This window comes from Cydia splendana, chromosome 6 (genome assembly GCF_910591565.1).
Source record: "Cydia splendana chromosome 6, ilCydSple1.2, whole genome shotgun sequence".
Taxonomy (NCBI): domain Eukaryota; kingdom Metazoa; phylum Arthropoda; class Insecta; order Lepidoptera; family Tortricidae; genus Cydia; species Cydia splendana.
This window is the reverse complement of record NC_085965.1, coordinates 23,433,330-23,446,167: the sequence shown is the minus strand read 5'-3', so window position 1 is coordinate 23,446,167 and position 12,838 is coordinate 23,433,330. Positions and strand designations below refer to the sequence as shown.

At 35.7% G+C, this 12,838-nt stretch overlaps 3 protein-coding genes across 3 annotated transcripts in view; 1 reads left to right on the top strand and 2 right to left on the bottom strand.

Moving 5' to 3' along the window:
• LOC134791630 (cilia- and flagella-associated protein 52) overlaps nucleotides 1-5,293 on the bottom strand; it is a 37,128-nt gene extending 31,835 nt beyond the window's left edge. Inside the window, exons 1-3 of the mRNA XM_063762679.1 lie at nucleotides 4,700-5,293; nucleotides 1,428-1,479; nucleotides 587-723 (exon numbers count right to left, since the gene is read on the bottom strand). Coding sequence (XP_063618749.1) covers nucleotides 587-723; nucleotides 1,428-1,479; nucleotides 4,700-5,293 — 783 coding nt within the window. The remainder of the gene's footprint in view (nucleotides 1-586; nucleotides 724-1,427; nucleotides 1,480-4,699) is intronic.
• A 50-nt stretch (nucleotides 5,294-5,343) lies between these two features.
• Nucleotides 5,344-11,349, bottom strand: LOC134791917 (baculoviral IAP repeat-containing protein 5-like). Its single transcript, XM_063763034.1, has 2 exons — nucleotides 11,009-11,349; nucleotides 5,344-6,396 (listed from the first exon to the last, which is right to left on the bottom strand). The coding sequence occupies exons 1-2, from the start codon at nucleotides 11,303-11,305 to the stop codon at nucleotides 6,271-6,273; spliced, it is 423 nt and encodes a 140-aa protein (XP_063619104.1). The 5' UTR covers nucleotides 11,306-11,349; the 3' UTR covers nucleotides 5,344-6,270.
• A 584-nt stretch (nucleotides 11,350-11,933) lies between these two features.
• LOC134791782 (monocarboxylate transporter 14-like) overlaps nucleotides 11,934-12,838 on the top strand; it is a 58,705-nt gene continuing 57,800 nt past the window's right edge. Inside the window, exon 1 of the mRNA XM_063762938.1 lies at nucleotides 11,934-12,246. The gene's annotated coding sequence lies outside the window, so the exon portion shown is untranslated. The remainder of the gene's footprint in view (nucleotides 12,247-12,838) is intronic.

Here is a 12,838-nt window from a genome sequence, read left to right as displayed (position 1 = left end):
TTTTATACTAGATTTTTTATATTCTGATAAAGCACCCCATGCTTCCGCAGAATCCTTTATAATGATTTTATACAGCTTGAGCTGTATAATGTCTGTAAAGTACCTTTTATACAGCTTAAATCTTTTCTGAGACTCTTATACGTCCCTTAAATCACTCTAAGTTCTTAATTGGCTGCTATATTGATGTTGCCGACACTTCCATGCTACTTGGGTAGTGCTTGTTCAGATATTGTGAACACCTTGGCCGCTCCGGTATATCTGATAGCGACTGTGCATAAAATTAAAAATATCTAGGTAAAATCAGGCCAAGCTAACTCTGCAGCGATATTGATAGCATAGTCTGTGCAAGTGTTATTTTAAACGACAAACTTCTAAGAAGTTAGAACGTTTAATGCAAGTGTTATTTAAAAACGACAAACTTCTAAGTTATGACTTTTAAAATAACACTTGCACAGTCTGTGCTATTAAAATCGTTGCAGAGTTAGCTTGGTCTGACACATCTGCTTGCTAGTCCAGTGCTGGATGCAGTAGCTGCCCATCGGGTAGATGTGCCACTGTCACTGTATTAACCTACACCACAACTAACCGCCGACACGCTGTTGGTGTGTCCGCTCAGGAACCACATCTGCTTGCTGGTCCAGTGCTGGATGCAGACCTTATTACCCATCGGGTAGATGACGTGGTTGCCGTCGGGGTGCACTTTCAGGCCACGAATCGCGGAACCTGATGAAATTGTGTAATTTATTTAAGTCTCGACATCTTTGACGGAAAATTTTAATAGAAGTGCAATTTAGGGCGCTTTTTTACAACACGTCAAAGCAACTCTTTTCGAAATTACCCGAATCACCCCTTTTGAACGCCAATGAACGGCGCATCCATTTGCCGTGCCACTGACGCCACGGGGGTAAAATTTAGTTTTGTGAATAAATAATGCCAACCCAAAAGTTGTTTTTCGGTAGATTTTCATCAAAAAACGATCGACGTCAAATGCCGTCTTTGGCGTCATTGTCACGATTTTGCGTTGACGTCAATTGCCGTCTGTGGCATTCAAAAGATTAATGAGATTGTATATACTTAGTCACATGGACGTTGGACATTCAAACTTAGGAAACTTACCCTGATCTTTCCTTTCATATTTTTTATATTTGGATTAACTATTCTGTATATACTTACCTACTACTAAGCGGACTTGCGCGATCTCCATGCCGATAACTGGCGGGAGATGGCACAGGATCGAGACAACTGGCGTGTATTCGTGTCGGAGGCCAAGACTCATTTTGGGTCGCTGCACCATGAAGTACCAACATTATTTGGAATGGTATTTATTTACTTTTAGGTAAGCTCATTTCGTTGTAGTATTATTATAAGGTAAACCTACCCGACCTGATTGAAAACAGTTTTTACAAATAAAATTAGGTACATCTTACCATCAAACCCAATTATGGCATACGTCTCCAAATTCTTTACATCCATTGTTAACTATATTTGACTAGTTTATGTACTAAATAAAATAAAAAATCTATATAACTCAAGTATTACGATCAGAAAAACAATTCGTTCTGTCAGATCTGACGCTGTTTATTTTTTGGCGGTTGCTAGGAAACAGTTTGTATATGGATGTAACAAGTATCAAGTAGGTTGTTACGGCAAGCGGTTTGGTTATGGCGTGTTTATGGTTTCAATCAAAGAGAACAGAGTATTTAGGTAAAATATACTCTGTCAAGCCATTTCCGTCAGTAGAAAAGAGCGGCAAATTTAAAAAATGTAGGCGCGGAGGGTATCGTCCCATAGAAAATTTGAATTTCGCGCCTTTTTCTACTGACAAATTGCTTTGACCGGCTATATTTATATAATAATGAAAATGAATCAAAGTTAAGAACATTTTTGTAACTAGCAATTTGCTGTGAGTTCACGATACCTAGTACCTATTTTTTTGACGTACGCTATACCTGTCACTATACCCATCCTGTTTATAAAACATGGAGTAACTTATAGGTATATATAAGTTATACCTATACCTATGACTTTGCAAATAGGTAGTTCTTTTTATTTGTTAATGTTTTTCGTGTTGTGCCACTTGTGCCATTCAATTTGAGCTTTAAATGAATAGGCATAAACCGTAATATTAATATGGCCCCATATGTGAAGAGAAATATAGAAAAAAATATCTCTGCTTCCTGGATATCTTATGACTTGTCCTAAACATACTAATACTACTTGTTGTCTTAAACCAATAAAGTTTACCATATTTAATTTATCATGTTCGGCTCCACAAATATGATAAAAACCAATTATAATGCAGTCCAAAATGCCCATATACCCAAAGAAACAATCGTTTTAAAGTTATAATGAAATGTATTAATATTTAGTATATTTACTAATATAATTAATTATTCACAAGTTATCTATTATGGTCTAAGATCCCACATATATGGTCGACCTTCACCAATCTGTCTGACGGCTGAAACTATGAAAATATGAAAGAAAATATGTTCCAGGACATAAAAAATAGGGTTGCCTGAAGAAATATGGTCAAGGCTATTTTTAATAAATTTATGAAAAAAATTTTCGTGTAATTTTTTTTTCGTGTCAACCTCATAGTGTGGGGTGTCGTTGGATAGGCCTTTCAAAATGAATTTCATAATTTCATAATTTCATAATTTATTTATTGCATCCATGGTTGTTACATTGGTGTTACATAGTAATAGTGAGTTTCACATGGACCCTGGTAGGGCACAGCAATAGTCTTAGAACTAAATTAGGGGTCATCCATTAATTACGTCACACGTTTAGGGGGAGGGAGGGGGTCAAGAAAATGTGACATATTGTGACATGGGGGAGGGGGGAGACACAAACTTTGTGACGTCACTTTAACTTCATCAGTAACCGAATTTTTTTTTTAAATTATTTTATTCACTGTACATTTAAATAACAAGTTTTTAAAACGATAATCGTTTTTATTCTTTTAATTTTCTTTCCTAAGCAGTTTTGGGTTATAAAATTACTAATATTTATATCGTCAAAAATATTTTGATAAAATATTAATAATACTTAGGTACTTACTTAATTCGATTTGGCGATTTCGTAGAAAAAATGTGACGTCACACTAGGGGGGAGGGGTTTGCCAAATGTGACCAAATGTGACAAGAGGGGGGGAGGGGTCAAAAAACCTAGAAATTCGTGTGACGTAATTAATGGATGACCCCTTATGCTAGGTATTCGACAGTATTTATATAATAATTATAAAATTAGGTCTTTTAACAATGGTTAAGAGATTGTAATTTAAAATTTTATAGTAATGAATGTCTAGGAAATATTATTGATAATTAAAATTAACATTGAAATTGTAGTGTAAGTAGGTATATAATATTAATTTATTTAATAGTCATGTCAAGAATAATTTTATGTCACACAATGTTTAATAATAAGTGGTAAAATGAAATGAGTTAAATAATAAAAATAATAAAGTGAGTAATAATTAAAACTAATAACATTCGTGATCATTTTTATCTTCCAAGAAATCATTCAATTTATAGTAACACTTGTTAACTAATAAGTTCTTCAACAGTTTATTGAATTGTTTATCTGATGTCTGAAGTTTAATGTCGTCGCTGAGTGTATTATATATTTTGATGGCCATCATTTTTGGACTTGTTTTGTGTAGCTGTAGTTCTGAACGTTCGGGTGGCGCCAGGTTATGCTTATATCTACTTTCGTATCGTCGAGGACGGTCGGCAAATTTTGGAAAAAAAAGAGGATATTTTCTGACGAACTTACAAATTTCAAATATGTAGATTGATGTTAATGTCAGGATTTTATATTTCATAAAATAGGGTCTACAACTATCTGGTACTGTAATATTAGCTAGTGTTCGTATGCATTTTTTTTGTAATAAGAATATTTCCTCTATATCTGTACTGTTTCCCCAAAGGATTATCCCGTAATTAAACCACGAAAAGGCGTATGCGTAGTAAGCCGCCAGGGCGCATTCGAAGTTCGTTGATCTTTTTAATTCTCTAAGAGCGTATATAAATGTCGAAAGTTTACTGGCTAATTTTTGGATATGTGATTTCCAATTTATGTGCGTGTCGATATTCAAACCAAGGAGGGTGAATGTATCTACACATTCTATTGTTTGCCCGTTAAAGGAGTAATTTATATCTAACGCGTTTTTTTGGTATGGTCTAAATTGCATAATTTTGGTTTTAGAGAAATTTATATCCAAATTATGGTCAGTCAACCAGTCTGTCAGTTTTGTCAGTGTATTAGTTATATCATTTTGTAGATTTTGGTCGTTCTGACAAGACATTAGGATCGAAATATCGTCCGCGAACAGTACGCATAGGTCATCTAGATTCCTAGGAAGATTGTTTATATATATTAAAAATAATAAACATCCGATACAGGATCCTTGGGGGATGGAGTGTTTGACTGATTGAGAGTCCGATTTAATATTGTCGATCATTCCAGTTTGGTGGTCTAGCTATTGTATCTCGACGTATTGTTTACGGTTCTCTAAGTACGAGGTGAACCATTTATGCGCTGTCCCTCTTATACCTATTTCGTGTAGCTTGTCTAGGAGAATTTTGTATTGTACTCTATCGTAGGCTTTCGACATATCTAATAAAATACCGACCGCGTATTTTCTGTCATTTAAAATGTTTAGCGCTTCTTGTATATATTTATAAGTGGCCAGTACAGTTGAACGGTTTCGTCGGAAACCATTCTGGCTTTCATTAAAGATGGAGTATTTTTCGCAAAATGAGTTCAGGCGTTTGCACATCGCTAGTTCGAAGATCTTTGACGAAGTCGGTAGTAGGGCAATAGGCCTGTAATTATTGGGATCTGACTTAGCACCTTTTTTATGAATCGGCTTAATAATAGAAGTCTTTAGTTGGTCAGGGAATATTCCATCAGTAAACGACTGATTAACAAGCAAATAATACGGTAAGGTCAATTCATCGGCACAGCTTTTAATTAATTTAGGCGGTAATTCGTCGATGCCGTAACTACTTTTATTTTTCAAGTTTCGTATGATCGCCTTTATTTCGTGCGGCTCGACCGGTCGCAGGTACATGGTGTTGAGTGTGCGTGGACCCGGCCGCCCGCGCGGCTCCTCTCCCCCGGTGACTCGCCCGACGGATGCAAAAAATGCATTGAACGCGTTTGCTACTTGTTTCGGGTCAGACGTAAGATTAGTATTGATCGCTAGTTCGATGTTGTGTTGTGGTCGTTTGATGATTTTGTTTGTACGTTCCTTAATTATCCTCGAATAGGGGTCTTTAAACAACATTTCTTGATAAAGTGAATTATTTCGGAAATAATAGTTTAGAAAAAAAAAAAGGTTTATCCTTCCAACTTTTGAAACATCTGTCCAAAAAATATGAAAAAAATCATGAAAATAGTGCTTAAAAAACTGAATCAAATAAAATTAAAACAAACTTGATCAGTTTAGCCGTTTATGAGTTATTGCTAAAAGTCTTCCCTTCTTATTTTAATTAAAAGCCTGGCAACCCTCATTTGTGACCGGATTTTCGCAGGCAACCCTATACCATTGTATTTGCAATAAAATTACCATCATTTTGATGTATAATTCAAGCGTCAGACAGATGAGTGCAATTATCGATATAAAATCACCTCTTTAAACACGACAACCACATAATAGTGACCGGAAAAAGATAGGCAACCTAGATGATTTATGTTGTACAAGTTGTATACTTTCCATTGAAACTCATTTCGATCGTCAGACAAATCGGTGAAAATGGCGAAAAAAAATTTTTTTCATAAATTTATTAAAAATAGCCTTGACCGTATTTATTTAGGCAACCCTATTTATTTATGTTCTGGAACATATTTTCTTTCATATTTTCATAGTTTCATCCGTCAGACAGATTGGTGAAGGTCTGCTATATGGGGGATCTCCTACTATTACTATTATAAAATTACAGTATATTCATTTTATAGGTATTTAAAATACAATTATGTTTTGTTTGTATACAGATTTCTACTTTTTAAAACCCATATGCTCAACTTATACTCCTTAAATAAAATTAATTGACAAACTATTGTAGAAATAATTTTAACATGTTGAGAGTAGGCTGTGCCCTCGGTGCTGGTTTTCTATACAAAATCCCAGAGAATTCCTAATTCTTGCCATAAAAATCTTAGTTGATATTTTTTGTGTATTTAGAATCTTGAATCTTCTAAGGTTGTATGTTAACTTCAGTCACATATGTCCGCTCTGGGGGAGTTGGCTAATAGGTGACTGGATTAAAGCTTCAAGCAAGTTCTCCGTACTGTTTTGGCTTTATTATCAAGTTGCGACTTGACAGCTTCCGCTTGTTGGCTCAGCTCGTTGATCATGTACTGTTTAACCACTGACAGGAACTCCGAACACTGGAACAATCGTAATATTGTGTTAGGTTCATAATTCAACCTGTCCAATGTCAGTGTGTCTCATTCTCTCATTAAAGCAAAATGTGAGACGCGATACTATTATCTATCTATTAAACCCTTTTATTCTGAGTTAGAGTATGTCCCTTAGCTCAGTGTGCCGCTTGGCAAAGGCCTCCTCTAGCTCTTTCCATTGGGGTCTGTCGTGGGCCACTCTTCTCCAGTTCGGGCCCACTATGAATTTGAGTTCACCCTCCCATCTTGTTCAAGGTCTCAATACACATTGGACAAAGAAATTGGATAGGTGGAATACCACCCTAATACATTACTCTCGGAATACCATCCAGCAATCTTGCAACAAATCAATGGTTACATCAATACAATTGAACTAATACCAAGAGCTTGTACAGGGTGACCACTCTTTACTATAACCAAAATTCCCTGACTTTTCCCGGTTTTCCAGGCGTTTTTTCAAGTTTTTCCCTGACCATAATCTTAAATGTAATAAATATAAAATATATAATTGGAATACATTTTTGAGTTTTTGCAGAATTATCTGATAGCAAATTACAATTTTAATCAATACAATGAAATAATATAAAAACGGAAATAATAAGAAGTAGTATCTGAATAGCTCAGTTGGTAAGAGTGTAAGCATAGTTAGACGGAAGTCGTGGATTCACATCCTACGTCAGGTGACGTTTTTGTACTGTTTCATTGTATTTATAAATTGTAATTTGCTATCACAGTTCATACAACAGTTCATACAATTAGCCAAGAATTCATTTAATTTTTGACCATTTTTGTTAAAAGCTGTTCAGGAAAACCAATTGAAACAGTACCTCTGACTACTGAATTTATTGGATATTAAATGTATCATATAATATAATCCAGCGAGAAATACTAAAGGGAACACTTTACGTATATACGGACCTTAATCTTATTAGTAAGTACTAGACTTCAACGTTTTGCGTATTATGGTACAAAAGCGACGAATTGAAAAACCTAATTATTTGAAGTCGGTTAAAAATCTTGGGTATAACTGAAACGAAACTACTAGTGTCCGACCGAAACATGGTTTTTTGTCGAATTCGAAAATTTTGTAGACTTGTTAAAATCGTGGAAAAAATTTCTTAAAACCGCTTTTATACACAAATTAAGGGGCTTTCAACACCCAATGTCCTTGAAATTGATGTTATTTAATACTTAAGCAGTTTATTAAGAAAAACTATTTATTTTAATGAAGCAAAATAAAAAAGAAGTTAAAATTCATTATATTTAAGAGACCGTGGTCGTACTCGATACATGATTGAACGAAATAGCCCGATAAAAAATAATAGGGAGTACTTATTACTGCAATGTTCTGCCGCCAGAGTGCAGCACTAGTGCACATACTAAACCATAAGAGTAATTAAACAATTTTTTGATATAATATAATAACAAAATCTATTGCAACTTGGTAATCTGTTTTAGGGATGTTGCGGATATTCGCATCCGCATCCGCATCCGCGGAATATCCGCATGATTTTCAACATCCGCATCTGCATCCGCATCCGCATGAAATCGATGCGGAGCATCCGCATAATGAGGATGTCGACCAAGTCGGTAACAGGAACGTATTAGCGGCGGCGCCGGCGGCGTAAGTGCTAGGTAATTTCGTCATTATATATAACGAAATCGTCTAGATCCCGAAAAGTCGGCCAAGTTACTGTTTATTAAATAAAACGCACCTATATTCTTGCTCAAATACTAAGCGCTTCGTTTTTTTTTAAATAAAAATTGCTAAAAATGTAATATTTGACGTTTTTTAAGTACCAAATCTTGACATCCGCATCCGCATCCGCGGATGTGAGACTTTAAATATCTGCATCCGCATCCGCATCCGCGGATGTCAAAAAATCTGCATCCGCAACATCCCTAATCTGTTTTCCCAATAACGCAGCTTCTTTGGCAGCTCCTTCGAGAATTTTTAGCCTTTTTGTTTCTAGTTCTCTGACCATTTCTGCAGTTTTTCTTTTTTCTGCTCTGATTTTCGCCTCTGGACTTAAATTCTCCATCTTTTTGTGTAGCTCCTCCGTGTACAAGGAGTGAGCATTACGAGCCGCGTGGATCATTTTTTTTTCAATATTTATTTTGTCTATACCGCCGTGGTAGGATATAGCGTTACCTATTATTAACCTATTTAGCGGCAGACGTACGACCCCAATTTCATAGAAAACCGCAAATCGATGTACAGGTTAGCCGTTTGGCACAGGCATACTAGAGGTCAAATAAAATTTTTGACCCGCAGTTCCTAAAAAAATTTCCCTTAGGAGGGGAGTGCTGAGTCAGATTTTTTTAATGGGAAAAAAATTTTTTTTAGAAACCTATCGTGTATGTTATTATATGAAGGAGCTTTTTGTAGCTGGTTTGTTAGTGCACGATACCTTGCATTTTGAGACTATGCGCTGAAACTTGGCACAGTTGATTCTTAGCTGGTCTTGAGCTGATACAGACCGGGAGCCGTCGAGAACCACCTCTCATTTAGTGGGGGGGAGGGGGGAAGTTCGACGCTGCCGCGCTTCACTTGGAGCAACATTTCTCTAAAACTATACCTATTAGGGCATGTGATATATCATTTTCCGAAAAATTATCTCCCATTTATGAACAGATTTGTATAATAAACCATATTTTTTCTTTAACGTAATAAGTGTAGCTTTACGACTATATTTTTTAATTTCAGATTCCTGCAACGCTTTAAAAAAAATGGTAATTATAAAAAAATCAAAAATACGTTTTTTAGTCTTTTCTACTTTATGCTTTTTTTTTTGTTAGAAAGTGCATTGTTTTTGTTCTAAAAATAGATTCCTCGTCCTTAATTTATCCGAAAAGGATATATCACATGCCCTAATAGGTATAGTTTTAGAGAAATGTTGCTCCAAGTGAAGCGCGGCAGCGTCGAATTTCCTCCCTCCCCCCACTAAATGAGAGGTAGCTCTCGATGTCTCCCGGTCTGTATCTGCTCAAGACCAGCTAAGAACTAACTGTGCCAAGTTTCAGCGCATAGCCTCAAAGTGTAAGGTCCCCATACAACGGTGTGCACTAACAAACCAGCTATTGAGGCGATTCTAAAAATATACCACATCATTTGTATTCAGCCATTTTTTTTTAATTAAAACAAAAATCATTTTCAAAACATACCTAGTTTGGGCTCCTCCAGATACAATATGGCTTATTTTTTTTTTGTACAATATACCACTGATACGTGATATCCTCATATCTAACCCCAAAAAACCAATTTAAAAAATAATTTCATTTAGTTTTTTTTTTAATTTTTCATTATTACATAGTGACACAGTACTACTTCAGTACCTATTTTACGAGACTGTACTGCAGATACGGTAAATATTAATCATAAAATGATACGTAATATCCATATATCCAACGGGAAATACCTCTTTACTGCGCCGTTTCATCAATTGGTGTAGTTTCGTTTAGTTTTTCATACAAAACTATACCAGCTGATGAAAAGGCGCACTAAAAGGGTTAAAGAGGTATTCCCGGTTGGATATATGGATATTACGTATTATTTTATGATTAATATGCACCGTATCTGCAGTACAGTCTCGTAAAATAGGTACTGAAGTAGGACTTTGTATGATTGAAATTTTAAAAAAAAATATACTAAATGAAATTATTTTCAAAATTGCTTTATTAGGGTTAGATATGAGGATATCACGTATCAGTTGTGGTATATTGTACAAAAAAAATCAGCCATATCGTATCTGGAGAAGTCCAAACTTGGTATGTTTTGAAAATTATTTTTGTTTTAATTTAAAAAAAAATGGCTGAAATGTAAGGATGTGGTATAGTTTTAGAATCGCCTCAAAAAGCTCTTTCATATAGTACCACACACGATAGGTTTCAGAAAAAAAATATTTTCTTTCCCATACAAAAAAGAACAATGACTCAGCACTCCCCTCCTAAGGAAAATATTTTTAGGAACTGCGGGTCAAAAAATTTAAGTATGCGTGTGCCAAACGGCTAATCTGTACATCGTTTGCGGTTTTTTAAAGTGAACAGGTTAGGACATTCACTGCCCCCGACGCAAATGTGCGTCCACCGTCATACAAGTTTGTTCCTAGGCCACGCCCCCTGGCAGTGAATGCGTTAGACTAATTATAGTAGATATAATAATGTTTGCAGATGGTAAAATTAATATATTTATTTTATTTTATTATGTACTTATATTATGTACATGTACATACAGAGACAATTTTTATTCCCTGACCTCCATTAAATTTCCCTGACAATTCCCTGACTTTTCCATGACTAGCGAAATTCCCTGACTTTTCCCGGTTTTCCCGGTTTTCCAGAAAGTGGCCACCCTGTTGTAATAACTCTAAACGTATAGTCGCCGTCACATATATCGGAGCGGCCAAGGTGCTCAAAAATATCTGAACACGCACTCCTTTTTGTCAAGGCGGAGTGCGTGTTCAGATATTTTTGAGCACCTTGGCCGCTCCGATATATCTGATGGCGACTGTACGTACAGATAACAACGTTTTAGAAACCTCAATACTATATAAATGCTTAAAACAGTTAAAACTGACTCAATTAACTTGTGTTTACGTACCAAAAGTTCGTCCTCTTTCTTTCCAAGCTGTGCAAAAGCGCACTTTGGTGCGTGACTTTTGTGCTCCGACCAAGGATCATCGTTGGGCTCCCAACCATCCAGCTCCTTGCCGCACAGAAAACACTTGGCGGCATCAGCATCGTCGTCTCCCGTAGCAACCGAATAAAATCCAGCTTCCGCCATGTTTCGGACGTTGCATGTGTTTTTATCATTAAAAGGCCAGTTTTTGAAAGTTTTCACTCTTTCATCAACTGAGCAAAGAGATTTACTTTCTACGCGTATTTCGTTTGTTTTCATTTTTCCAAATTCACAAGATAAGATGACTCCGAAACCGATATTTATTTTGTTTTCGGCAGACTCGGCAGATGCTCGGCAGTTGAAATTTTTGATTTGAATACAGTTGTCAAATACAAACAAAAAAAAATAGCCGTCATATAAAATATTGTCTATGATTACAAGTGTATATTCGTATGAGAAAGTAACATAAAACTACAAGAAAAAATGCTTAAAATACATTTTATTGTGGTAAAACACAATTACTTGATGGAGAAATTAAAGCATAATAGTTATTTAGACACTATTTTAGCACAGGCAAAAAAACCAATGTGTTTTGAAAAAAAAAATAATTTCTTAGCAGACAAATACAGCCGCTGACTGTCAAAGTTAACCATAGAGCACAAAAAAAGTAGTTAACTTTTATTTTTAGATACAAGGTTTTATGCCAAGATATTTGAGACCTTGGTAAAACTGTTGTTTTTCTTTCACATTAAAGACAGTTATTATATGGCAACAATAATTCATCCAATCACCTTCGAGGGCTTCGAGCGTCAGTTTGTCCAATCACAGCGCTAGAGGAGACAATTTCCCGAACCGAGCTTTGCCGAATCGTCGATCCGATTCGATTACCCGAATATTCGAGCATTAGCCAGTTTATCTGTTTTAGCATCGCTGAAGTCTGCAGGCCTTTATTTGCGATTTCATTTCCATACAATCACATAAGACATTGTAAAATCACTCAAAACCAACTGAGAACCATTCCCATATTGTTCTTATAGTCAGTATTTGCGAGTTTTTCCTATTAAATAACGAACCAAAGTGCCTACCGTTTAGCTATCCTCTGTTATTTTTTGTAAATAATTAGCGCTTTCTTTTGTTTTCGTGTGTGTATTGTGATTCCTGCGGGTTCTGCGATGGTCGGAGCTGTTTTCTAGCACAGTCCGGGTTTCAAAAGTATTTTGGTGAGTACATTTACATTTTTTTTGCACATTGTCGGTCAGTCATCTAGCTGTAACGAAAGTAAAAGGAGAAGTATTAAATTTACATAAATTTGGTTTGACCTTTTATGCCGTTGCATGTACTACTATTTTTTCATAATTATGTAAAAATATGTAGCGGTTAATTCAGAACACGTGCTATTTTGGCCCGTATTTATCTGTAAGTAGTTAGGTAATTCGGCCTTCCTTGTTATGATTTGAATAGCACTGCCACGAACTAATTCGATTTATGAGAAACGTCCATGACTTTTGTTTATATTTAAATCTCTTTAAGCTCAGGGCTCTGTCTATTATTAGCTGCTTATCATGAATGACCTTATTTCTATGCCATTATGAATTTCTTGAAGCAAGAATACCTTTTGTGAATTAAATAAAATGTCTGGCTAATAAGAAAAATATTTATCATGTTAACCCTTAGGCCCACTTGCAACATTCTACTAACCCTAATAACTGGTTAAACCTGGAGCTGCCATGTTTACTAGTACAATTTGACAATTGGTTATTAGGTTTAACCGCTTAACCCCGGGTTAGTGGGATGGTGCAAGTGGGCCTTACT

What these genes read in the sequence shown, in the direction of transcription:
- LOC134791917 (XM_063763034.1), bottom strand. Translation starts at nt 11,305, where the DNA reads ATGAAAACAAACGAAATACGCGTAGAAAGTAAATCTCTTTGCTCAGTT. An exon ending in AGAAAGAGGACGAACTTTTG is followed by an intron (nt 6,397 to 11,008) that starts GTACGTAAACAC and finishes CGATTGTTCCAG; the next exon opens with TGTTCGGAGTTCCTGTCAGT.